Raw genomic sequence first — 26,590 nt, 5'->3', positions numbered from 1 at the left:
ATCATGACAAAATCCCAGCACCCTTGCTCTCCAAGCGAGATTCTCATCCGCTGATGCTTGGCGTCACCGTGGATTTCCCCTGATGAGCACAGTTGGTCAATTAGAGCGACTCAGTCAGGCTAATTGGACTAAACCGGGGTAGGACACTTCCTACTACAACCTCCACGGTCGCTGTAGGTCTTTTCTGACAGAAATACTCTGTTCTGTTCATGCCTTTATCTGCGTTTCTCGCAGCGCCGCTAAGCGGGTCATGAGGATCACGGAAGTCACTTGGGTTAACCTGCATTTCTGCTGCTGGGTGTCCTTGTGGCTGCTGGGGGGGTGACCTCTGGCGACCACCTGCTGTAGGTGACCAAGAGTTGCCACCTCCTCTTAAGTACCGAGAGAAGATTTAACGATTCCGCCGGTGTTTCTGCTCACCTTGTTACGAGAAACTCAAGTATTGAACCACTTCTGGGCCCGCTTTGTGGTTGGTGTTGGCTCCTCTGGCCCAGGGGTCTGGAGAAGGTCGTGGGATGGTTTGTGTTGGAAGGGACCTTTAAAAGTCATCTAGTTGTGTGTGTCCCCCCTCTCTGGAGAAGGTCGTGGGATGGTTTGTGTTGGAAGGGACCTTCAGAAGTCATCTAGTTGTGTGTGTCCCCCCTCTCTGGAGAACGTCGTGGGATGGTTTGTGTTGGAAGGGACCTTTAAAAGTCATCTAGTTGTGTGTGTCCCCCCTCTCTGGAGAACGTCGTGGGATGGTTTGTGTTGGAAGGGACCTTTAAAAGTCATCTAGTCCCCCCCCCGCCCCGCGGTGAGCAGTGACCCGTTCAACTAGATCAGGTTGCTCAGAGCCCCGGCCAACCTGACCTTGAAGGTTTGCAGGAGGGATGGGACGTTGCCCGGCAGGGAGCAGCAATGCCCTTGGTCAGCCCGAGCGCGGCGGATGCCTCTGCAGCCATACCCTGTTGGAGAATGGCTCAGAGACAAGGGTCCTGAGCCCACCGAGCAATTGTACGATCAGAGCCTGCTCTGGCTGCTGATGCTGAGCCTCACTAGGGTTTGCCTGCAGCTGCTCGCAGCTGCTGATACAGGAGGAATGTCAAGGATGCTTCAGCCCTGTGTACCGTGGTGTGTCGAAAACAGGTTAAGGGGAATTAGGAATAGTGGTCTGAGAAACCCAGTGTTATGGTAACGGTGGTCTGAGAAACATTGTGTTACGGTACTGTCGTGTATCGAAAACAAGTCAGCAGGAATCAGAAATAGTGGCATGAGAAATTTAGTGTTGTGAGAAGCTTGTGCTGTAAGCTAACTGCAAGTAGGTGGACCGTGCGAATACGACCTTTAGAGCTTAAGCCAATCAGCTAGTGACTAGTAGGCATAATTAGTAGAAAGATTATAAAAGGCTGTAATGAAAATCAATAAATTGAAGCACACTTTAACACTCATACCGAGTCAGCTACGTTCTTCCTCCTTGGCCTGGGTCCTCGGCTCGCCCAGCCCGGCAATACCCCTTTTCCATCCGCCACCTCCCAGCGTCCCCGTTTTGCCTGGATATTTGATTTCCGCCAGCCGGGAGACTGTCTCACCTTATTTTGGCTTCTTTCAGTTTCTTTCCCCCCCGCTGTGTCGGCGCCGCCGGCCGTGCCGGGTCTCACCCCGCCTGGCTGGGTGGGTTTGCACCAGAAGAAATGTTTAATATAACATGGTTCAGAAACCCACCCAGGCTCCACGGGCGTCACCGGCTCCTTCATTAATCTGCGTTCGCCCACCGTCCTCCCGCGCGTTTTCTGCGGTCAAAGCGGTAACGGTGTGAGCCAAGCTCTTGGGCGATGAACCATCTGAAAAAGTACACGGGTGTTTTGGAGAACGACTGCGAGGGGAAAACGCGTTCCCAGGATAAAGCTCACAGCGTCCCGAGACTTAACTCCCCTTCCTCATACCAGTCTCAAATATTTTAGAGAAAAATGTCCATATCTTGCATTTCTTGCTCCAAGCCAGGGTGGAAGATGAAATCGAGGATGAAGCTCTTGGTCTCTCTTCTTTTTAATATCCTCTCCTTGAATTCTCCACTGCCCGCTGCAAAACAGGACTCAGGATTAGACAGATATTTGTCCAATGCAGCCAAGTGCTTACGTAGATTGCCAGACCTAAAATACAGTTTACGTAACTGCAAAGAAAACCATCTTTTAACTTTTATTAGAAGCAGTGGCTGTAATTAAGAGTATGAAGCCTTGCAGGCCAGTGATTACAACAGAGGATTAGGCGATGGGATTTCATTTCTATTCCTGGCTTTGCCATCGAGCTGTGCTATTTCAGTCATCACTTTCCCTTATTTTAAGAATAAAAGCTATACTGCTTTTTGAGCCGCTGCGAAATGGTGCCATATCCTATCCTAGGCGGGGGGGAAGTGTGTTTTGGGTTGGGTTTGGTGGTTTTTGGTTTTTTTTTTTTTTTTTTTTTTAGTTTATTAGATGTTTCCTGTTCTGCCAGAAGTTCCCATGCTAAAGCTGCCAGAAGCAAACGCGTGTCTGTGCCGCAGCCTCTGCAACCCGCAGGTTCAGGGCGTTGGCGGAAAAATCACCTTCGAAGCGTCCTCCACCCCAGCTGGGAGAAGGCCCACGCCGGGAGAGGGCTCCCGCCGGGGTCAAAAAAAAAAAAAAAAAAAAAAAAAAAAAAAAAAATGCAAAGCTGCTTTTTGCAAACGCCGCCGGCTCCGAGTGAGGCGGGAGGTGAGGGGCAGCTCCAGCTGTGCCAGATGTGCGGCTCCTTCTCGCCCGTCGCCGCGGTACGACAGCAGCGGCTGGCGTTTCGGGGGTTGGTGGCCGGGCCCTTCCTCCCGACGCTCTTTGCAGGGTTGAGGTTCGCCGGCTCGTGCTCACCGGCCAGCAAAACGTTTGGGAGGTTTGAGCAGCATCTGCTCTGTCTCAGCAACACGTTGAAAAACTGGCCCGGGCATCCGTCTCGGCGATTGGCATAAAAGACGTTTGGCAATCAGTTTTGGAATCTGGCTTTGGCATAATTAGGCTCGTGCGAGATCCCATCAGTCAAAAATCGGGGATTAGCCCGGAGCCCTGAGTCCCGACCGCGTTTTGGGCAGGTGACGTGGGGGGGGGGGGGTGCAGGAGGATGGGAGCCAGAAGGCGCGCTCGTCTTGCGGCATTTGATATATTCATTTTTTTCCCCCCCCCCCCTTTATTAAGCTGTCTCGATTTCCTTGGTCAGGGCAGCGCAGGGCTCGGGAGCAGCTCAGGCTGCGAGCACCCTCCAGCTCTTGGCGTAGGTTTGGGGGGCCTGGTGCAGGCGACGGGGGCTGGAGCTGCAAGAGCTCGACCTGTTTTTCTGGAGCCCGTTCGGGTACGAGCGCCAGGCTTGTCGCTACACGGGGTTGTTCTGGAATAGCTCCGGCACCTGAAAGTCGAGATTCCTGAGCTCAGGTTCCCGTGAAGAGCCACCCAGACCTGGGGTGAGGGGGGAGAGTTCTTTTCTGATTGCAGTAAGCAACCCGTCTTGATGTTTATTGTCTCTCAAAGTAGACTAACGTGTTGCAAGGCCTCGTGTGTTTTTTCTGGAATAATCAGTCAGACGGGCATTTATTGAGGAAGAGGCGTTTTGTTTGCATTCAGCGTAACGTGTATAGCGTTTTTGTTGCATTTTAGTCTAATGCAACTCATAGAATCACAGAGTGGGTTGGGTCGGGAGGGACTTTTGAAGGTCACCCGGTCCAACCCCCCCGCCACGGGCAGGGACAGCTTCAACCAGCCCAGGTTGCTCGGAGCCCCGTCCAACCTGGCCTCGAACATTCCCAGGGATCCACAACATCTCTGAGCAACCTGGGCCAGCGTCTCACCACCCACATGGTAAAAAATTTCTTCCTTAGGTCTAGTCTAAATCTCCCCTCTTTCAGTTTACAGCCATCACCCCTTGTCCTATTGCAACAGGACCTACTACAAAGTCCCTCCCCACCTTCCTGTCCCCCCTTTAAGCCCCGGGAGGCCTCTCGAAGGGCTCCCCGGAGCCTTCCCTTCCCCAGGCTGAACCCCCCCAGCTCTCTCAGCCTTTCTCCACAGCAGAGCTGCTCCAGCCCTCGGACCATTTCCGTGTCCCTCCTCTGGCCCCGCTCCAACAGGTCCGTGTCTGGCCCGTGCTGGGGACCCCCGAGCTGGCTGCAGGGCTCCTCCACAGCAGTATTGCTGTTTCTAAATGTGGCAAAGCCTTAGAAGTCACAATATCAAGGGCACGTGGTGGGGTGAAGTGCGCACGGGCAGCTCCTGCCGAGCGGGTGATGTGGCCCGAGGATGTCTTCACACATTGGCAGTAATTTCATCGTCTGCATGACCGTGAAGACGCTCAGCGCTGATTTGAATTCATTTTCGGTGGATTGGTTGGACCACATTAAACACCTGCTTGGCTGCTGCCGCCCAGCATTGAAGGCTCTTGGTTTGGTTTAGATGAATTGACTTTAGGGGCAACTTTAGAACCTGAGTTACAGCCACTTTTAATTTTAGAGGAGGATTGGGTTGGTTCTGGTAAAATAAATGGGCACGGGAAGCTAAGTATATTGACTTAAGTGCATCATGGACTGGGGTTTGGGTACACAGCCTTAGTCCTGCCTAACCTCCCAGCAGAAGCTGGAGGGAAGGGAAATATATTGGAAGCACTTAAAACACCCTGTCTTGAGTTAGGGTTTTGCTTCAGCTGTTTGTCCACCTACAAAAGAGAAAGGGACATTGCTAAAGTTACGGTTGCACCAGCCCCACCGCGTTTTTGTCTCCTTTTTGTGGAAGAAAAAACACATGGAGGAAGATGTAGCGTGCGTCTCCGGTCCAGGCAACGCACAGCCTTGCTGCTGTGGAGAGAGGGACCCCGTGTAGCCTTGCCAGTTGTCTCGAGTTGTGACAGAGCTGCGCTCATCTTAGTTTAAATATGTCTTCCAGTGCCTCTTGTGGTCTTCAGCTTGGTCCTTGCAGAGCTGTGGGCTTTGACCGTGTTCACCAGGTTTGTTTTTTTTTTTTTTTTTTATAGAAGGCAAACGAGGGCGTAAGGCTAGAAATGATTGGGTTGGGAAGGAAGAGGCTAATCAAGGGAGGGCCCTGCTGAGGGTGGCATTAGCAGGAGCATGGTGGCATCTGCGAGGGTGGCAGCCAAAGGAAGAGCAGCCTGCCCACGGCCGGCTAGGGGATTGAAGTTCGGTCAGCATTACCACGATCGTGGAACGAGCCCGTTTGGAAGCCGTTCCTGTGGGCGCGGATGACGCAAAAGGCGGTTGGGAACGGCCAGCATGGATGTACCAAGGGTGGAGTCGTGCTTGACCAACCCGATTGCCGTCTGTCTGTGGTGAGATGACTACGTACCTGGATGATGGGAGCATCTGCCTGGACTCTGTCGAGGTTTTTAATGTGTCTCACGCAGCATCCTTGTGTGTCCAAGCTGGCACATCAGAGTCTGGACAAGGACACTGCTAGGTGGGTGAAAAACGGGATCATCAGGCTCAGAGGGTGGTGGTTAATGGTTCATACCCAAACTGATGGTTGGAAGCTCCTCCCGGGGACCTGTCCTGTTCCATTTCCTTATCAATAACCCGCGGAGGAGAACAGAAGTCACCCTCGTCTGCGGACAAGCTGCTCTGCTTGAGGGCAGAGATGACGTGCAGAAGGGCCCGGAGGAGCAAGGACAGGCTGGGAGGAACCTCCTGAAACTCAGCAAGACCAGATGGAGCAGTCGGGATGGACTGACCCTCTCTGGGCAGTGGCTGGCTGGGTGGCAGTTCTGCTGAGGAGTCGGTGAGGACCATGCCCTGGTAGCAAGGGAGGCTGGCAGCATCCTGGGCTGTACGCCCAGGCCCATAGCTGGTTGATGAAGGGGAGCAGTTTTTCTTCATTAGACCACAGCTGGCCAACTGCATGTAGTTTTGGGCTCTCCGAGACAAGAAAAACTTGATAAACCTGAGCGGAGGCCAGTGGAGAGCCACCAGGATGGTCAGGAGCTGGAGCGCGTGATGGATGAGGAGGAGGTTGAGGGAGCTGGACTGACTTATCCTGGAGAAGAGAAGGTTTTTGGGGGGAGACCTCAGGGCACCCTTCCAATACCTAATGATTGCACGATGGCAGCCCTGCCGTAGCAGGACCGGTCGGCTTTTTTGGTTAGAGCAGGTCTTGCTGTCTGTGATCGGCTTCTTACCAGTTTTCTGGGCCTGCTTTTACCCGTCGGGACTTGTGCACCTAATTCGGTCCCCGCAGACCCACGTCTGTGTGCCATCCCCTCTCGTCCACCTCAGAAACTAATTCGGGTTGAGTTTTCTAGATCCTCCCCATGCCAGCAGAGTTCAGGAATTGTTTTAAGGTGCTGCTTCTCCCTAGTAGGACTTCTGCAGACGTTCGTGGGAAGCGAGGGCAGAAGAACAACTCGTACCGGCGCTCGCAGCTCAGTTTGCAGCTGGATGAGTCTTGATTTAAAAGGCGAGCTGTGGCGGGTCGTGTAAGGGATGGGGGGGCTGCGGAGGAACGAGCGCGCGTTCCCTTCTGCTCCGTCCTTTCCCGGGGGAGGAGAGCAGCCTTTGGCTGAGGTTGGGTGAAGCTCGCCGCCCAAGTGAAGCCTGGTGGGAACATCACAGGAAACCCACCTGTGAAGGTCAGTTTTTCTTTGATTGCCTTGCTTCGGTTTTCACTCGAGCCGATCGATTCTTGATTTAGGTTCCTTTAAAGCAGAATAATAGGCCTTTGGTACTACGTTAACTAAACTGGTGAAGGAGGAGGACCTCTTTGCTTCCTCTTTGCTTCCTCTTTGCACCCATCAGTGAGAGGTGCTGTCACTGCAACCTTTTCTGTGACCGTTTATTTTGAGGTTGGGTTGGCCTCTAGCTGTCAAGATATCCGTGGCTTCACCAGGCGATGCAGCGACTCCATGACCATCACTTCACTTACTTGCTCCTGGCATCCCGTGTAAATCCAGATGCTAAAATCGGCAGCAAGTGCCCCCTTCTGTTCCTTTTCTGGCCAAGGCAGCAGCCTCCAAGTGTCCAGTTTCGCCAAGTTGTTTTCTTGAAAGGGTCACTGGAGCGAGGACGGAGACGTTCCTCCGAACAAGGTCCGGCTGGTTGTGCCAGTACTGGGCATCTCGGTGGTGGCTTGAGCATCACACGTGCCATTGGGCACGTCGTTTTGGGGATTGAGCCCCCAGTGGTGGTGGCCCGACGATGTCTTGCTTTTTGTGTGCTCTCACTTTTCTCGTTGCTGCTGTTGGAAGCACTGGAAGAAGGAGACTTTGCTCCAGGGTCGCCACTGCAGTTTTTCTTCTCATCCTCAGCCCGCATCTTCACAGACGCTTGCTTTGATTTGGCAGCTATGCTCTACCCGACGATGGCCACCCAAGCATCTCCCCATCTGTTTTACACAGCTGTGGATTGCTCGGTGGAGATCAGCTGTAAAGAACAACTGAGGGTTCTGTCCACAGCCTGGGGCATGTATGGTCCGGGTCTGGTGCTGCTGTTGCGGCAACAGCCCGACATCTGGGTTTGGGGCTTGATGCACATCGGTGCTGTGACTCCCCCCCCAGTCCCAGAGAGCCACACAGAGCTGAAAACCCTCTGTATCCATCAGACCTGGGGTCTGGAGGAGTGGGACTCAACGTCTGGAGGTGTGCAGACCTCACTGATGACGGTGGAAGAACCCGTTTGTCCATCACGCAAGGCTGCAGAGAGTTCAGCCTTCGCCCGTTGGGTTTGGTGGGCCTGTTTCGGCAGTGACCCGACTCCAGTTGTGGTTTGAGAAGGAAATCCTTATTTTCCTACCAAATTTCTCCCGGGGATGCTGCTGTACGTCTCTGCCGACGCCCTGCTGCTGCGGAGGAGGAGGAGGCTGTTCCCAGAACGGTGAAGGGGGGAGAAGACCATCTCCTTGGGAAACCACAGGCCGGCGAGCACTGTGACAGCCAGAGCAGACACCGTCGCCCTGAAGGCAAGACACCAGCCTGGAGAAACGTTTGCCCCCTTCCCAAAATCAGCACAGAGCCTTATCTTCTGATAAGCCGGGCATGCTGAGCCAGGGCAAGCACAGGGGTTTGTAGGGGCTGCTTTTGCTGGGGGGAAAAAAAAAAAAAAAAAAAAAAAAAGAAAAAAACCTGTTTGCATCCCATTTGTGCGGTGTCAAGGTAGCGATGAACTAATGGGATCGTTTGCTTATCTGCAGAGGTCTCCTCGGTGCAGCCAGGCTGTAGCAACACCCAATTTTCCTTCTGCAGAGAACATCAGGCTGGAAGAAGTACAGACAGCGGTGGGTCAGCTCCTTGAAGCCTCACAAAATTGCTCTGAGGGGTTTTGGTCTCTTCAGTGGAAACTTGAATGCAGCTGAAATCACGGGAGTAAGCTTGAAGTGAGGACAGAAGTGGGGGACCGCTGCCTGGCCTGGCCTTTGGGACAGCTAAAACCAGCGTCCGTCATGTCTTCTGCACATCCTCAACCCTCCAGGGCGGGGGTACCACTGCACCCACCCGGGGCAGAAATAAAAAGGAAGAAAAGTCCTTAATCTTCCAGTTTATCTCCTGGTAAGAGGGTGCTCCCATACTCGGGGTTTATTCGAGGCGTAACCTTTCAGGAACTTGTGCTTATAATTTTTAAAGGAGCAAAGGCGAGGATGCTCAGAGAGCCCTCCCGGGCCGGGCGTGGGCGTGTGGGTAATCCTGTACTTTGGTCTAACTCTGCCTGCGCCCGAGGGGCTCTGGGAATGCCTCAGGTCTGCTGGGAGGGGCTGAATATGACAGAAAAAAAAAAAAAAAAATATATATATATATATATAAATCTCCAGCTGAGCCTGCCGGCGGCAGCAGCGTTTCCACGCGGTGCCGTGGTGCACTGGGCCAGGAGCGAGCAGACGCCCTCCCGGGATGCTCGATGGTTTCCAGGCGCCTGGCTCCTGGCAAGCAGGCGTGATGCCCTGCCAGGGGAGGATTCGGACTCGCAGCATCAGGGGCCGTGCTGGGGACGTCGGGGGAAGCGGGGGGAAGCGGGGTCCCCGGACCCTTCCAAATCATCACCCTTCCCTCCCGCACCGTCCCCCCCCAGTCGCCCACTTAGTCCCCGTCAAGCACCAAAGGAAGCTGAAGCCATCAGACAGGGGTTGCTGCCGGCTCCTTCCCTCTGTTCCCGGTGCCAGGATCAAGCTCCGCGTGCCCCTTTTCGGATGTTCTCCCGTCGGTTGTTTCGGCCGACGCTGAGGACGGGCGGTTTGGGCAACGCCAGGTGAAAAGCACCCGAGAGCTGTTCGCAGCCGCAGCTGATGGAGCTGTTGCTGCAGGGGGTCTTGCCAAAACCACTCTCCCAGCAGCTCCCAACACCCGTCTGATGCCGAGCCCCGCTGGGAGCCCGGCGAGCCGGCAAAACGAAATAGGTGGTCAGCTTTGCCCGTAAAAACGCGGTGTTCAGTCCTGCTGGGGACGGTGATTCACAGCAGTTGCGGGGCTTATTTTTTTTTGCCCCCCCCCAAGTCTTTTTCAAGGCATGCGCGTTCTGTGCCGCCTGGGCAAAGAATTTATCCTCCCTTGTGCTATTTCCAACCTTCCTTCTTGTACCTGGAGGTGTGTTCCAGGCAGAGCCGGCGCTTGGTTTCCTACTGTCCTTCCTCCTGCTTGGATGCCGCTGCGAGCAGAAGGCTTCGAAGGACCAGGTTTGGCTCAGCGAGCAGCACCGACCTGTGCCAAGCTGCACCCAGGTTCACGGCTGGCCTTACAGAGCCTGGTTTCCCAGGTTGGGCTTAACATCAAGATTTGGAAGGTGCTTTTTCTGCCCCCCCCCCCCCCCCCCCCCCCCCCCCGAAAAAAATAATCAGCGTTGTCTGTCGGGCCCGTCCCCACCACCACGGTGGAGATGCTGGCGTGCAGCAGAGATGGAGCCAGGCTGTTCAGGCATCAGGAGGACCCCTTCAACAGAGGAAAGGTGGCTTAACCTCAGAAAAACACGCCTTTTTATCAAGTGGTTTGGGTTGGAAGGGACGTTTGAAGACCATCTGCACCAACCTCCCTGCGACGGGCGGGGACAGCAGGTTGCTAGAGCAGGTTGCTCAGAGCCGCGTCCAACACGGCCTTGACCTCTTCCAAGGATGGGGCAGGTTTTGGGCTCCTGTTTTGCCGCAGCGGCTTTGGGATCTGCTCAACCATGTCACGGGTGCAGGCGGTGGGAGTGGAGGGGTGATGGCTCTTCTCCCAGCGGGATGGACGTGTAGGGTCACTTTCTCCCCCGCTGAAAGACCGGAGCGGTGACCTTCAAGCCGTTGGGCGTTAATGCTGCTCTCAGCCCGCCCTTACACACCATGAGCTGTTTAAAGATGCTCCTGTGGCGGAGCTGGGTGTAAGTGGGATGATCCAGAAGAGCTTTCATAGATGTTCCAGCTCCCTGCGGCCGGGGTCACCGGGGTATTTGGGCGGAGATGCCTTTCTGCTGCCAGCCCCCCCAGGTATTTGCGAGCCTCTTCCCTTCACCCTTTCTCCCCAGATTTTTTCCGTGGGTAGAGCAGATGAGCGAGGAATCAATTTGTGTTTTCACGCAAACAGCATGGGCTAAAGCATCCGCATCTCTCCGGTGCGACACATCCACCGTGCCCGGCATCGCTCCGGCTCATGGGAGGGGGTGAGCGCAGCTGGGGAGAGCAGCGATTCCCCCCCCCCCCCCCCCCCCCCCCCCCAAAACGCGCCCGTCCAACTTCCATTTCACAACCTGCCTTCCTCTTAAATGGGTTTCATTTCCCGTCAGCAGTAATCATCCCCGTCCTCGCTTAACTCGGCGGCCTCTGGCACGTCTGGACCGTCTCCGCCGAGGTTTCCGCCGATGCCCGGAGGCGGCGGGGGGGGGATCTCCGCAGGGATCTGCAGGAAGGACGGGGCGCTGGCCGCGCGGACCCCGGGGGTGGCCGAGCCGGCTGCTCTTCCTCCTCCAAGACAAGCCGAGTTTCCGAGGGGGGGGGGGGAGTCGAGTCACTCACTGAGGTTTCGGCGTCAGTGAATAGCTGCTGGAAGCAGCAGGTGTGGGGCTTGCTGGAGAGCCGGGGGAGCAGGCCTGCCAGCTATTTAATATTTAAGCAGCAGCGCTGTTAGATTCCTGCTAGCCTGCCTTCCCATGGGCAGCGCTGCGACGGGGCATTTGTCCTCTACCCTTTGCCTGCCCCCCCCCCCGCCCCCAGTAAGCTATTTTCCCAAGGTTTTTAAGCCAACACCTTATGAATTGTGCTTCAGACTAACAGCGCCAGCGGATTAAAAGGAAGATATTTTATATGATGAGGGCAGTGAAACACTAGACCAGGTTGCCCAGAGAGGGGTGGTGGATGCCCCATCCCTGGAAGGGTTCAAGGTCAGGTTGGATGGGGCTTGGAGCAACCTGATCTGGTTGAAGATGCTCATTGCCGTGGGGCTGGACTAGGTGACCTTTAAAGGTCATTTCCAACCCAAACCATTCGAGGATTCTATGATTAAGGCGCTTTCTGTAATACCTGTCTCTATCCTGTGCCTTAACGGGCTTTTCATGCCCGTTAGCTAAGCGGAGATGGTGGAGCAGAGTTGCCTTGTGCTGCTGAGGGAACGAAGCATCGAAAAGGTTTTGCTCACGGGACTTTGCAGCCCGGCCCAAATCGGACCTGAGCTTGGACGCCGCACGGCGTGCACGGGCGTCAGTTGTGGGGTGGCTCCTGCTGTTGGTCTTGCTGAAGCGGGTGGGACGATGAAAAGTTCTTAGTTACACTGGGAAAAAAAAAAAAAAAGGCAAAGAGCCGCTTGGCCTCGCGAGAGCGTCGTTCTGCCTGCGCCCTGCGCGGCGTGCTGTGCTTCTGAACCAGGCCTGCGGGGTTTGTGTCTTCGAGCAGGGCTTTTCCAGGCTCCACGCCAGTAAGGATTTTCCAGAGTTAGACTGAAATGAGGATCTGGTGGGGCTAAAGCAAGGCCTAAGCAAAGTCTGGGTGGCGGTCTGTGCCGTTCTTCACGTGCCGTGCCGCGCTCCTGGGGCTGCCATGCCATAGCTTATGTCACATCAGAGTCGAGGTCCCCAAGAGGACCTCTGTCTGCAGAGGCATCGTCCTGGTGGCACTACTGGAAGGTCTGCAAGCTTTCGGGTGTGTGAGCTTTCAGCCCCCATGACCAATCCTTTCTGAAACCGTGGAGATCTTTGCTTTTCTAGGGCTGAGTCTGTCTGCCGAGAGTCCGGGTGGTTTAACAAGTTTCCACGTTCCTGCAGCAGGAGAGGTATTTTTGCTCAGTTTGGACAAAAACACTTGCTTCACCAGAGGGATTTGCTGCCTGTACTTAAGCTGTTTCCCAAATCTGAGCCAACTCTCCCCAGCTAACCAGCCCCTGGCCTGGCAGGGAGGCAGGGCAAGTCTTGAGCTACTGTTGGTTTTGTAGGCTGGGTGGATGTCGCAGCACCCCAGCTTGCTCCAGGCAGCACCCTCGGCTTCTTGCAGGGGTCCTTCTCCACACCAGGCTCCAGATTTCAGCAGGAAAACGAGCAGGCAAAGGAGACTGGTTTTCTTTATTGGCAAGACCAAGGATTAAATTCTGGGCTCTACAAGTCGAGGCTTAGCGTGTTGAGCCCAACCAGGATGGGAGCTGCTCCTTGGTCTGTCCCTCTCCCACCTCCTGGGGACACGGACCCTCGCTGCAGAAGAAATCCCCTCCCTCACCAGGTCCCAGGTGGGGTGGTGGCATCTTTGGTTCCTGTCTCCCTTGAGACATCACGGCTTCAGGGAGAGGCACTTTTAGCAAGCATAAAAATGACGTGCAGTGTCACGGCCTGCCGTGTCCGTGCTTTTGATGACAGCACACGTGTCGTGCTCCCCTTGATGAATCACCATTTCCATAATTAATGCAGTGTGGCCTTTGGCAGCTCCCTGACCACCATCACGTTGAGCTTCCGTGTTTCCAGGCTGGGTCTAGTGCACCATGGGCACCAGCTGCTTCACCTCCTGGGACCCAGACGAACTAGGGCGGCGCACGCTGCGATACCTTGGAGATGGCTTTTTGTTCTGGAAAGCTTCTTTTCAACGCCCTCTCACCCCCAAAATCTCCCCCTGAAGGTGAAGGGACCCTACCTGCCTGCTCTGTTCAACACAGGAGGTGCGGAGACGCCTGGTCCGTCCTGCCCATGGCTCCCAGTAGAGATGGAGCAGATCTCTGCGTCTCAAAGATCAGTAACTGAGACCCAGAAGCAAACACAGGGCTGCAGAATGTCTTCCAGTTATCAAAGATGAAACATCACAATTAGGTAGCTGTGAACTTCCGCATCCCTCAGCACCTCTGGCCACCAGGACGGGTTATCTGGTAGAAAGCCTGACACCGGTTCCCTGATTGCCTCCTGCTTGCGGTGCGACATTCCCTTCCAACAGAAGCCCGACCTCCGTTTTGAAGTTCACGGGTCAGCTAGCCAGGTCTTTTTTTGGTCTTGGCAATCTATGTGCCCTGGTGTCCTGGCATCTTCTTGTTCAGAAATTGCTAAAATCACCCCGAAAATAACAAGTGGGACCTTAGCAGTGGCAGCGGGGGAGCGAGTTCTCATCTGCTGTAAGGTACAGAAGAGCAGAGGGGATGTCCCGGGCGTTAACGCTGCTGCGTCCGCCCTGACCTTGAAGCTTGCAGCTCGTGATGTTGCAGATGGATGCAATCCTTGCTATCAATCTCATTTGCAGCTTCACTGGTAAGAGCTGATTGCGACGATAACGGCGCCAAGCCTGACTCATCAGTACCTGAAGGAGGAGCCATGCCACCCACAGCGTGCCGGCAGCGGTTTGACTCCTGAGCCGGCTCTGCTGGTGGAATGAATTTGAAGCTTTCCAGTCGATGTTGGTCTTACCACTTTGCCCGGCATTTTTCGACCACACCGTACCTTAAAGCGTGGATTGTGTGTCAGCGAGACCTTGCTCAGTGAGTGTTTAGTTGATTTATCTCAAAAGGAGGAGGTGGCAGCCTAAGAGAACTTTCTTTAAAGATTACAAGGTGTTAATGTATGTGCCGTGGTTTGGGCCTGGTTGGCAGCCAACCACAATGCAACCTCCAGCAATGAGAAGGGACAGAGAGCCAGGCTTGGGGGCCGAGATAGGACTGGGATGGGGAGAAAATTCCCCTTTATGGTCACGAGCAAAAGGCAGACTCGTTAGGGGAAGAAAAAAAAAGAATATAGATTTAGTACAGACACTAACAACACATAACAGAATAGGACAGTGAGAAGCATTGCCACATCTTGAGAACACCTTCCCCCCACCCCTCCCTTCTTCCCGGGCTCAGCTCTGCTCCCGATATCTCTACCTCCTCCCCCAGTGGCGCAGGGGCAGGGAATGGGGGGTGCAGGCAGTGCTGCCACTTCCCTTCATGTTCGGTGAGGGGAGTGTCTGGAACTTGTTCCTCCTGCTCCATCGTGGTCCCCCTCTCACAGGAGACAGTCCTCCACAGACTTTCTCTGACATGAGTCCCTCCCACGGGCCGCAGCGTTCCCCACACTGCTCCGTCATGGGTCACTAACTTCCTCCGACTGGATTCCCTCCCACGGCTGCAGCCCTTCCCGAGCTGCTCCGGCGTGGGACTCCCCCGCATGCTGCAATCCTCCCAGCACTGAATTACAGCAGCGGGGCTGCCTTTTCCCATGAGACCCTGGCCTTCTTCGGGCACAGCACCTTGATCATGCAAGCAGGAGCCACAGGCCGTAAATCAATGTCTGCTCCACCGTAGATCTTCATGGGTGGCAGGGGGGGGCCGCCCTGCCGTCTCCCCACAGGATACAGGGGGGTCTCTGCTCCGGCACACCTCCCCCCACCTTCCTTCCTCCGTTCCTCCACTGACCTTGGTGTTCACGCAGCTGCAGCGACTCCTCCTCACAAGTCCCACTGCTCCTGACCACATCCCTTCTTAAATACGTTATCGCAGAGGCGCAGCTGATTGGCTCAGTTTCCCAAACAGAGGTGGAGCTGACGTGGAGCTGGGGGAGCTTCGAGAAGCTTCTCACAGGGGGCCGCCCCGACAGCCCCCTCCCCTGCCACCAAAAAACTCCACCACTCACTCAACCCAAGACAGTACGTCAAGTCAGCATGTGTGTTTGAGAACAGGCCACGTTAAGCTGTTCCATCTCACCGGCCTCACGGGTTGTCCCTGCTCCTGGGCATGTTTTTGGAGCTCCAGTTTCAAATTCATACTGGGATGGAAAGTGCAGGAGTTAAGACAAGGGTTGCACTGTACCATGTGCTGCATGAAATATCAAACTGGGAGCAGAATCTCCCCCCCTGAGATATTTCAACCAGGGTTGGAAGCCAGATGTGAATAACCTCCATTCACCTACGAGCTCACACATCCCTCACCTCCTGCATCCAGCTGGCACGGGCCAGAATATTAAAAGCCACATAACTCTGCGGCCGCTTCAACAGCTTTTGCTGTGTTTGGAAGGACCTTTGCACGAAAGCGTCTGAAATCCCAGCAGCCGTGCGCTGGCCGAGGAGCAGCCGACGTCGTCATTGGGAATTTACGGTCGGCTCGTTGTTTTCTGGTAACGGCCTGGCCAGATGCTTGCGGTGCTGCCCTGTGCTCCTCAGATCCTCTCTGTCAGGTGAGCATGAAAAAGAGATGGAGATTTTGGGAGCCGGCGCCCCGGGGGAGACTTCATCCCATCCTTGCTCCCAGATTCCCGTTTCTCTAGCTGAGAGGGTTTGCCGTGAGATGCAAGGGAACGTACTCAGTGCCCTTACTTGCAAGTGTTTTGAAAAATAGGAGGCCAAAAGGGACTGATGATAATCAGGTGATTTTTTTTTTTTTTTTTTTTTTATGATTTTCTGGGAGGGAAAAGGGGTGCGCAGCAGATAGCAAACTTCGGGGATTTGTTGCGGTGGGAAGCTGTGGGGGCTGGTAGCGCTGCACGCTCGGGGAGGGTTTAAACAAATTCAAGACGACTGGTCCGCAGACGTCTCTGAAGTGGGGTGACTTGGAGGACACCCCCTTGCCGTCGCCCCTAAGACAAGGATCGGGTGCTGGGGGGGGGGGGGGGGGGGGGGGGGCACGAGGGCACGGACTGCAGGCAGCGGCTGGGGCCACGAGCTCTCCATAAACAGCATCTCCTGGCGCCATGGTTTGAAGCAGAGCACTGGGCTGGAGGCACCGTTGCTCTGACCCGGGGGGGGGGGATCGTTTCTTACCTTGCACATCTTTCCAAAAGCTCCGTGAAGCAGGGCAAACGGACGGGTTCTGGGCAGGGAAGCTAAGGTGGCCCTGAAGTCTTTGGTTCCTGGGGGAACTTGGGGGAAAAGGGGGGGGGGGGTCTCCCTTCAGCTCCCACAGCTGAATTTTGCCCAGACGACAGAGCCCTCGCCGGCTCTCGGGACCGTGGTTGGGCAGGGGTGCTACCATGCTCTCCGCCGCGAGGGTCTTCCCCTTGCTCGGCTTTGATCACAAGAACTTCCCGGAAGGTCTTGCCCCAACGTCCATCGCCTTTCTCTTCAGTCAACCTCTTCCAGCGGCGGGGGCTCTTCGTTAGGAAGCTCCCTCAGCGTTAATTCCCTTCCCTCCAGGCCTTGGCCCGTTGGGGAGGAGATCCTGGAGCCACGGATCTGGGCGCAGCCCCGGGTGTCAGAGCTGGCGCCGTTCCCTTGCGAGGACACTGGGCCTCGGGGAGGAGGAGGAGCCCTCATTCACGTGCACTTGAGAGGAGAAAGGGATTAAACAATTCAACGCAGTCATCGTTTCAGGGCTCGGAAATCTCATTAAAATTAGCTTTGACAGAAGCTTAATTTTATTGCCTCTTGCTTGAATAAAATTTTTGAGGTCCATCCTATTAAGAAGATTTGTTTCTTTCCCTTTTTTCTTCTTCTGAAACCAACATCTGATCTGAATTTTATTAACACAAGCGCCTTAATGTGTACGTTTTGGGGGGGGGGGGGGTGGGGGGGGTGGTTAACACTGTTTCTTCGAAAACTACGGAGTTATTTCTCCAGATGTTTGCTGGCACGTTTCAATGCGGAGCAAATTGCTGATAATATGCTCAGTGCCCTGTGTTTTCTGAACAGTTTGCGCATCTCCACAGTGAAGGACTGTTAAGGGAAAAAATAATTAATAGATAAATAAATAAGTAAGTAAGTAAGTAAGTAAGTAAATAAATAAGTAAGTAAGTAAGTAAGTAAGTAAGTAAGTAAGTAAGTAAGTAAATAAATAAATAAATAAATAAATAAATAAATAAATAAATAAGTAAATAAATAAATAAATAGATAAATAAATAGATAAATAAGTAAGTTAGTAAGTAAATAAATAAATAAGTAAATAAATAAATAAATAAATAAATAAATAAATAAGTAAGTAAGTAAGTAAGTAAGTAAGTAAGTAAGTAAGTAAACCAACCCTTTCCTGTGCTCATTGAGCAAATATTGGCAATGAGTACGAACAATATTGGAAAGAGTTGCCCTTAGACAAAGACTTGGTCGCGTGGCTCGTTGCGGGGTGTTGGAGGGTCTCGGCGTGGATGCTAGGCTGCTGGGCAGGCGTGAAGGCGAAGGGAATGTGGAGCAAGAGTGGGTTTGCTCTTATTGGAGAGGCTTTAAGGCGGGCGATAGTCCAAAAAGCAGCGTGGAGCTGCCGTCCTGCCCCTCCGGGCGCTTTTTTCCATGTTTCTCCAGCGGGTAAGGCGTCTCCTGGAATAGGTCGGTAGCTGTTGGTGCTGTGATCTTCAGGGAGCGAGGGCTCCGCCGGCTCAGATGAAGCTGACTGCAACGTGGCAGATGAAAACGTGCCCAAAAAAAAAAGGACTTTTCTGGGGCTTGCCGCCTTCCGCCCGCGTTGGCTCCGACCATCTGAGGCGAGCGAGGAGCGAGGGCAGTGCGGGAGGAAGGGCCGCACTTGGAAAGGACCGTGGGTGGGACGAAGGTGTGAGACGTTTAGGCTCTGTCCAGGCACTTCTACGGCTGTTCTTCGCAAATACACTAATGGTTTGAGGGCGATTGTGGCGTTCGCTGGATTTGAAATGAAGCTGGAGAGCGCAGCCGTGGAGGGCTCGGTCATCATCTGCTCAACGACGGATGAGTGACTCGGAGCCTGAAGCGAGGAGGTGGGAGTAGATCCTGAGTGCAGAGCCCAGACTAACGGGGACTGGGAGCCCATCTCTGGAGGCGTCTTCATTAATCCTAAAGCGAAGGAGACTTGAATAAGCGTACGCGCGCGTGGCCGTCACCGTTGGTAACTCCTTGTTCGCTATTCCTGTATTGCAGTTCGTCGCCTTCCGGAGTGTTTGAGAAAGAATATGACATTTATCGGGATTACAGTGCGGAAGGTCAACTCCTCCACTACAGGTAGCCAAAATTTCCCTCCGGTATCGGGGTTGGGGTCTGCAACGTGGCCTCGGTGGCGAGGTGGGGGTGGGGGAACAGCCCGTGTGCTACTGGCTGACCTGCAGGGTCGGGGCAGTGAATAACGCCGACGTTTTCTTTGTGCTCTTCTGATCCACCTCCCCGTCCCCTTCCCTTCATGCGTTCCCTTTTTTTAGTTTTACCACCACCCTTAAATAAACCTTAAGCTAGATTTTGATGGTTCTTTGGAGCAGAGACCGCCCTCTTTATGTGGTGGTCCTCATTTGAGTGGCTCCTACCCGTGACCGGAGACTGGACCAGGACAGGAGGAGCGCCGGGGCTGTCCAGTGATGGGGTCACACCTCAGGGTGAGCTCCTGGGCCAGGGGGTTTCCTTAGGTTCCTCCATCAGGTGCTGCTGGTGCACCCCCAACGCCTTCCATCACGGTGGGGGGGGGGGGGTGGCTCGAACATCTCTTCACACTGGAACCAGTTTCTAGGCTCTGTCCTACGATTTTTACATTGTCCGGCTGATTCTGTGCCCTGTCTCTGGAGGGCCCTGGGGGGTGGGAAAGCCTCCTGAGAAACAAACCATCTCCCCCAGCCTGTGGGGCCAACTGCTTTCAGAGTCCATTTTTAAGACAGATACGAGCATTCTCCTGCTGAGATCGGGATTTCAGGTGCTAGACCAAACGGCCCCCTCCAGCTTTCCTGGATTTATGTTGCTAGAAAATAATACGGTGTCGTGCTTGCCCTCGTTACAGCCCAAAATGCCCCTCTTTAGAGTTTGCACAAGTGGTTCAGGTGCACGGGCGCTGTGACTTCTCGCCAGTACTGATGTGGACTAACGCCTTGCACACAAGGCAAAAGACCGCCAGAATTGAGCCTGTCTGATTAAATGAGCAGAGGTGGGGAACGGTCGCGTGCTGGGCTCCTGGAGCCTGGCCCAGCGCTTGCATCGCTGCTTTCAAAACAAACTTTTGGCCTTCAAAACCCAAAGCACTGTGAGGAGGGATGGATTTAGGGAAGGGGCTGAGAAATTGCCCTTGATACAGCCCAGATGGCTCCTTGGCCACACTTTCTCAGCGGCCAACGAGGCATCTTAGCTGACCCACCTCATCCCGCCCCGGAGCATTTGGGAGATGTGTCCCCCCTTGGTCACCACCCGCCAGGGTGGAGGTGGTGGTGAGGGTCTGCAAACTCTTGAGTCCTCCCCACCGACCCAACCGGCTCCATCTCGCCCTGATCCCATCCCAGCCTGCGCAGGTAGGGTTGTGTGGTACCTGCTGGCATCATCCAGATCAAATCAGGTGGGAAGAGGGAGGATAAACACCGGCACTGGGTGATGCTCTTATTGATAGAGACCTGCAAACAAGTGGTGGCCTGAAGCCGTTCGCTGTAACACCACGTTCGTCCCAATTTCTACCTTGAAGACAGCAGGTTTATAGACTGCAGTCTATAGTTTGAGAGTTTTGGAGTTGATGTCTGCCTGGTTGCTCCGGAATTTGACCAGCACCCCCAGTTCCTGTGTTTTTCTGGAGGTGCAGGTGAGCTGGAGCACCTCTTGCTCTTGCTTTGCTTGCCGCGATGCTCCGCGTTCCCTTCCCCGCTGCTCCACGGTTTGCAGGAATCTCCATCCCGGTTCAAGACAACGTGCGAGTGGAAAATCACCCGACGGCGTTGGCCGCGTGCCGTCCTGCCTGCCCTGTAATTCACTGCTTTCTGCAGTGACCTCCCAGGAGCGTCAGAATTAATTGCTGCTTAAGCAAGAGAGGGGAAAAAACAAGCTTTCTAGGAGGGGAAACGAAGAAGGTAATGGTGTCTGGCGTTTATCCTCGCTGGCAGAAAGCTCTCCTTGAGCGTCAGGTGTGCTCAGAGAGACCTGCCCACGGGCAGCTTTGCTCTGAAGCATCCCTTCTGCGCGCCGGGTGGGTGCAACCCCCTGTCCGTGGGCAGGAGAAGTGAGGAACCGTGGAAGGTGTTTTGGCAGGCCTGGATCCGCTGTTTGGTTTGGGAACGGGGTGTGCAGGTGCCTCCTCTGCTGCTCCGCTCGGAGTCGGCGGCGGGCGCTGAGCCTGCACCCAGGGGCGCAGCCGAGCGAGGTGGACCGGTGACGGGGACGCGGAGCAGTGACAGGGACACGCCACTCTCTCCTGAGCAGGTTTTTTTTTTTTCTTTTTCTTTTTCTTTTTCTTTTTCTTTTTCTTTTTCTTTTTCTTTTTCTTTTTCTTTTTCTTTTTCTTTTTCTTTTTCTTTTTCTTTTTCTTTTTCTTTTTCTTTTTCTTTTTCTTTTTCTTTTTCTTTTTCTTTTTCTTTTTCTTTTTCTTTTTTTTTTTTTTTTTTCCTGCAAACAGGGTGACTGATTCGGCACTGCTCGGTTCTGACCGGCCGCCAGCTGGGTGGCGGTGCCGACGGCGGGCGAGCTGCAATCGGAGACGGGGGACGATGCGGGTTTGGGGGGGGATCGACGGTCCCCCCCAGCCCGCCAGCTGGCTGATGCCCGCGCCCGCCCGAGCAATTCAAAGATTAAATTTCAGCGCGGTTAGCACACATGACCTGTGCGCATCAGCGTGCGCGTTGCTGCAGGAGGTGCCTCCGTCTCTCCCCGACCCCAGCTTCACCCCCCCCGTAAAAACCCACGGACAGCCCTTGCCACCCTCCCCCCAAGTCGCTTCCAGCCAGGAAGCTAATTAGCAGCTTTGCTTAATTAGCTGAGAGTGGACTTCCTTCTGGAAGAACGGGTCTCAAGTGCCCCCTGTCTGGGGGCTGCCAAGCGAGTTGGAGAGAGCCTGGGGTGGGTTGTTTTTTTTTTTTTTAACCATGTGTGTGCTACGTGCACACTGCCCTGGCACTCGTGAAAGCTGAAATCAAAGCTCACCGGTCCTACCTCGCAATGGTGGGGATGATTTCATATTAAATGGGGTTAATTTTAAGGAGAAAGGTGCACGGCGTGTTCTGAAAGTCACCCCGCATAAAGGGGTCTTGGTTTCAGCTTCTCCTAAAGCTTGACTGGCGGCTGTTCCTCGGATGGACCAAGGCTGGGCAGATCCCGAGGGTGCAAAGGGCATTTGCTGGGGGGATGATGGTGGGCAGCACCCGTGGCACAAGGGGAGGCCACCTGGAAGCCCAACTTTGGCGTCAACCTCTGGGTGACTCAGAGGGATGCACGCGTGGGCCCTCGTGGGAGTGGGAAGACCCTTGAGGTACCTCTACCTGAAGTGGCCAAGACCTGGGTGGGAGGAGCACAGCCCAGACACCTCTTGCTGATGCTCAGGGACAGGTTTTGGGGAAAGGCTGGTGCTCCAGCACCCTTGGCCAGGTTGCAAAGGGGTGGGGGAATCTCTCACCTTCCCCCGTGCTTCCCATGGGTTCATGGCAGCGCTGCGGTGGCGATTGCGAAATGAGCTGGCCCCCAACCAAAGCTTTGAAGGCTCCAACGCAGAGCGTGGCGTGGGCTGAGCCCTCAAGCACTTCCCCCCCCGAGCTGCTCTGCCCCAGCTCCTCCGGATCCGGCCCCGGGAGCCGGTTTGTGAAATGATCCCGGAGGCTTCCCAGCGGGGTGGGAGATCAAGTCTCCAGCCCAACAGCCTCCTCAGGTCCTTCCACCCCTCTCCTCCTCACCAAGTCATGCGTTAGTCCCACAGGTCCTTCTCAAAGCCATGGTAAGGGCATGTTGCCTCCTTCGAAGGTCAACATAAGAGGTGGGCAGACAGCGGACTTGGCAGAGGGGCGGAGGATTGAGTTACACAACACGCCTGTAGGTCTCCGGTGGCTGAGGAAGCCTGGTGAGACCTAGGCCGTGGCTTGCCCCCTTCTGAGCACGCGTCCGCTCGCTTCCATCACCTTCCTCCCCTCTGGCTGGGAAGGCTGAAGCTGTAGGACTTGCAGATGTTCGGACAAAGTGTGGGAGAAGTCCTCTGGGGTTCAGCTGGGAGACCACCCTCAGCCATGGCATCGTCATCCCCGAGTGCAGCTTTGGGGTTCAGCTGCCTGGGTCGCCCCAGGAGCTGCAGCAGCATCCTCGGGAGCAGGCAAGGATTTTTCCGCTTCCTTGACAGCGCTGGCTTGGTGCTCCCTGCCAACAATTGCTATGAGAGATTTTCTAATATAATGAAGATTAGCGGGTGTCATTAAGAGGATGACGTCTTGCTCCGTCTGTCTAGAAGGCATTTGTAGGAAAGCCCTTGCATCCAAATCCCATCGAGACAGGCAATTATAATAACTGTTCTTAGCCCTTTCCGCTTTATTCCTTCTGGTTTGTGGTCCCTGGAGCCCAGTTGCTTAACGTCCTCCTTTTTCCTCCCGTGGTTCCGTTGAGAGGGTTGAACTCTGCTAATCCGTGCAGTGGGTTTTTGTCAAAAGTCTGTTTGCGGGACAAATCCCAAGTCTCCGTAATTGTTCCACGCTTGTGTTGGCCAACCAATGGGTGGAGGTTCCAAAGCTACCAGAGCTGGTCTGCAGATCGGACCTTCAACGCTTCTCTGAATTCGTCTCCTCTCCCAGCACACAGCTGCTCTGCTCCTGGGACCCTCTTTGTTCCATACTGCTTTCTGCTCCCAGCTGCAGTGATGGCAACGTGCATGCTTCGAAGCCGTGGAGAAACTGGAGAAACCCCTGTTCCATGCTTCAGGGCTGGAGAAGCTGTGGCCACCCTCCGCAGCTCGTGTCTGTGCCTTGTTGTATCTCCAGCTCTGCCCTCTGGCTCGCCCTGGCTTTGTCTCTTTGGTAGAGAGGGAAGATGTCCAACCCATGAGCGGGGAGGAATGGATCCCGTTTCTGCTGGGGGTGTGATAGGAGAGCAGGACAACAGCTGCTTCATCGGCATGGGATCTTTGTAATGCTCTTGACGTGGTCTTCCTCAGTTTGTCCTGGACCTTCCCAGCCAGGAGAGTTTAGAGAGGTCTTTGATCTTCTTGTGGTTTTCAACATCTCGTGGTCAATGGGGGTCACTTCGTAGCTGGTTGTCTAGCAAAGCAAGAATGGGAGCGAGGAGAGAATTATGGCTGGATTCCAAAAGACCTGGCACCGTCTCTGATCGCTCCCCAGAGCCTCGTGGGGCCCATCAGGCACCTGAGGTTTAGGAGGCGGTTGTGTCTCTGTCTGCTGGGCAACCTCTGTTTCGAGACGTGGCTGCAGTTTGCCAACTTTTGATGGCTGTCTTCATCTCTTGGCTTTCACAGGGGCTGTGCGCTCTGGGGGTTGCTAGATTAATTCTCCAGCCATGGAGAATGTTCAGCGTCCAACTGCCCAGCGCCTAGGAGTGTTCAGTGTCCAAGTCTTGCACTGACCACGTTCAGCCCTTCTTCCTCTGGGCTTAGACTAACTGGTTGTCGGTGCCGTAGTGCCTTCACATGGATCCAGAGAACAGATTTAATTTGCTTTGTTGGCAAAGAGGTATGTAAAGCCAGGTACCAAATTCGGGAGGAGGCTTGTAGGAGCTTGGAAGAAGCCTGGGACAGAGGTGAGGAGCCACCGTACCAGACTTGGAAGGCGGCTGGGCACGTGAGAACAAATACAGCCATGACACCGGGGAGGAGAAGGTCCCCAACCCCTTCTGGTTGCAACCTCTGGATTCATCCAAGCTTCCTGAGGAATCCCATAGCCGAGAGCCATCCTGGGGACGGGGAGGAGCTCAGCAGCTCTGGGTTGAAGCTCCCTTCGCCGTCGGTGTCATATTTAGCCAGGGCGGCTGCGAGGCCACATTCCTCTTCCAACAAGGACAAAGACGCACGTCTCAAGCGTGCCCACAGACATTTGCTGCCTGAGGAGACACCTGCCCAGCAGAAGCGGCGTGGTGGCCGCCCCAGCTGTCCCGCGTGGGGACACGTGCTGCTGCCAGCTGCTCGATTTGCCCACTGCCTCCTTCTGCTCGGGCTTCATCGTTTACAGCTGTGAGTTAAGGCCACGGCTTAAAGCTCCTCTGTAAGGGAATGCGCCCGTTCCTGAGAGTTAAAGGTCAATCTGCTGCCTCGTTTCTTTAGAAGTACTAAAGAGGTGCAGACCTAATACCGGTGATTCCTTGGAGAGATTAAAATCCCATATTTTGGAAGAAAACTGGAGAGTGGTTTGGAGGGTTCATCACTGTGCTTGGGTGTACTGCTGTGGTGTAACCTCCTGGGCTGGGACCTCTGTCCGAAGTCCAAGTCTCCATGGGGCAGAATGGAGGCAAATCCAGTCTCTTCTCCCCATGCAGCTAAAGCTTGAAGTCCATCTCTCTGATGGCTTCATTTTTGAGGAGCTGGAGCATCCTTCCTGAATCTAAGCTGGAGCCCAGGCCATGAAGCTGGGACCAGCTTCCTCCACGCTTTTTGCCACAGCCTGGCACTTTTTTCCACACTCAGCCAAACACTGAACCGTAGTCTTGCTTTGAAAAGTGAACCACCATCCTCATCCTCAGCGTGAGCCGGGTAACTTACCTCAAATGTGAGTGTGTAGTGCTGTCCTGGGTTGAGTGAGTGGTGGAGTTTTTTGGTGGCAGGGGAGGGGGCTATCGGGGCGGCCCCCTGTGAGAAGCTTCTCGAAGCTCCCCCAGCTCCACGTCAGCTCCACTTCTGTTTGGGAAATTGAGCCAATCGGCTGTGCCTCTGCGATAACATATTTAAGAAGGGACGTGGTGACGGGCAGTGGGACTTGTGAGGAGGAGTTGCTGCAGCTGCGTGAACACCAAGGTCAGTGGAGGAACGGAGGAAGAAAGGAGGGGGGAGGTGTGCCGGAGCAGAGACCCCCCTGTATCCTGTGGGGAGACGGCAGGGCGGCCACCCCCTGCCACCCATGGAGATCTATGGTGCAGCAGACATTGATTTATGGGCTGTGGCTCCTGCTTGCCTGATCAAGGTGCTGTGCCCGAAGAAGGCCGGGGTCTCATGGGAAAAGGTAGCCCCGCTGCTGTAATTCAGCGCTGGGAGGATTGCAGCATGCGGGGGAGTCCCACGCCAGAGCAGCTCGGGAAGGGCTGCAGCCGTGGGAGAGAATCCAGTCGGAGGAAGTTAGTGACCCATGACGGAGCAGTGTGGGGAGCGCTGCGGCCCGTGGGAGGGACTCATGTCAGAGAAAGTTTGTGGAGGACTGTCTGCTGTGAGAGGGGGACCACGATGGAGCAGGGGGGAACAAGTTTTGGACACTCCCCTCACCGAACATGAAGGAAGTGGCAGCGCTGACTGCACCCCCCATTGCCTGCCCCTGCGCCACTGGGGGAGGAGGTAGAGATATCGGGAGCAGAGCTGAGCCCGGGAAGAAGGGAGGGGTGGGGGGAAGGTGTTCTCAAGATGTGGCAATGCTTCTCACTGTCCTACTCTGTTATGTGTTGTTAGTGTCTGTAATAAATCGATATTCTTTTTTTTCTTCCCCTAACGAGTCTGCCTTTTGCTCGTGACCATAAAGGGGAATTTTCTCCCCATCCCAGTCCTATCTCGGCCCCCAAGCCTGGCTCTCTGTCCCTTCTCATTGCCGGAGGGGAAGGGAGAGAGAGCTGCTGCATTGTGGTTGGCTGCCAACCAGGCCCAAACCACGACAAGTGCCCAAGTAATGAACCTGTAGTGTCTCTCTAAGCCAAGAGCCATCCTTTCTGCTGAAGGCCTTCCAGCAAACAGCCAAGCTCCAGCTTCCAGGACCGGTTCTTCAAAGCCACCGTGCTGCTGATGACGATATATGGTGGCTCGCACACGAAGCAGAGCAGCAGATCTTGCTTGACTCCATGGCCAAAAGTTCTTCTCCAAGAGGAGAAGCTACTCAATCAGCCTTGCCACAGCCACTGTAGAAATCAACAGCTTCCAAGTCACCCATCTCCTGGGATGGGTGGAGGTGAACCCATGGGAGGAAGCAGGGTCAAGCACATCACCCCAACACCCATAGTCCGGGCTTGGAGGTTGGGCTTGTTGTAGTCCTTGGTAGGTGGCCAATCCTGTCCCAGAGCCTGGTCAAAGATGGAGGAGAGGTCTACTGGTGGGGGAAGAGCTGAAGGAGGTGGCACCAGGCTGCAGACTGAGCCCAGGGGTGTTCGTAGCAGGGATGAACGATTCAGGTTGGAAATACCAAAAGGATGAAGGGCTTCGGCGTAGTGAGCGGGGCGGGCTGCGCTCCGGGGCATGTGAAATCTGCTTGGGATAGGCAAGAGCTAAAAATCACCATTGTAGGAGCTTGTTGTCACGCTCACGGAGACAAAGAAAGCAGATCCCTTATTGATCTGCTATTTAAGGAAATGTCACTTCTGGCGTCTTTGTATTTTGCAGCTAATTCCTCTTAATGATAAAGGCTTCTCTCTGCTCCCTTCTCCCTCTGAAAAACGAAGAGAAACCTCATCTTGTTTCGGTGCCATTTGGGCTTCAGAAAACT

General features: G+C 54.6%; 1 protein-coding gene across 4 annotated transcripts in view; it reads left to right on the top strand.

Annotated features, from left to right (window-relative positions):
- The window catches only part of ARHGAP39 (Rho GTPase activating protein 39), a 162,086-nt gene that overhangs the window by 100,937 nt on the left and 34,559 nt on the right, over nucleotides 1–26,590 (top strand). For 3 of the 4 annotated variants that reach the window (XM_042785782.1, XM_042785785.1, XM_042785781.1), the window contains exon 3: nucleotides 18,183–18,263. The exons of the other annotated variant lie outside the window; for it this stretch is intronic. In XM_042785782.1, coding sequence (XP_042641716.1) covers nucleotides 18,183–18,263 — 81 coding nt within the window. The remainder of the gene's footprint in view (nucleotides 1–18,182; nucleotides 18,264–26,590) is intronic. 4 annotated transcript variants of the gene reach the window in all.

This window comes from Tyto alba, unplaced genomic scaffold (assembly GCF_018691265.1).
Source record: "Tyto alba isolate M040663 unplaced genomic scaffold, T.alba_DEE_v4.0 Super-Scaffold_9, whole genome shotgun sequence".
Taxonomy (NCBI): domain Eukaryota; kingdom Metazoa; phylum Chordata; class Aves; order Strigiformes; family Tytonidae; genus Tyto; species Tyto alba.
Note: the sequence above shows the minus strand (reverse complement) of the source record. Positions and strands in the feature narration are given on the sequence as shown.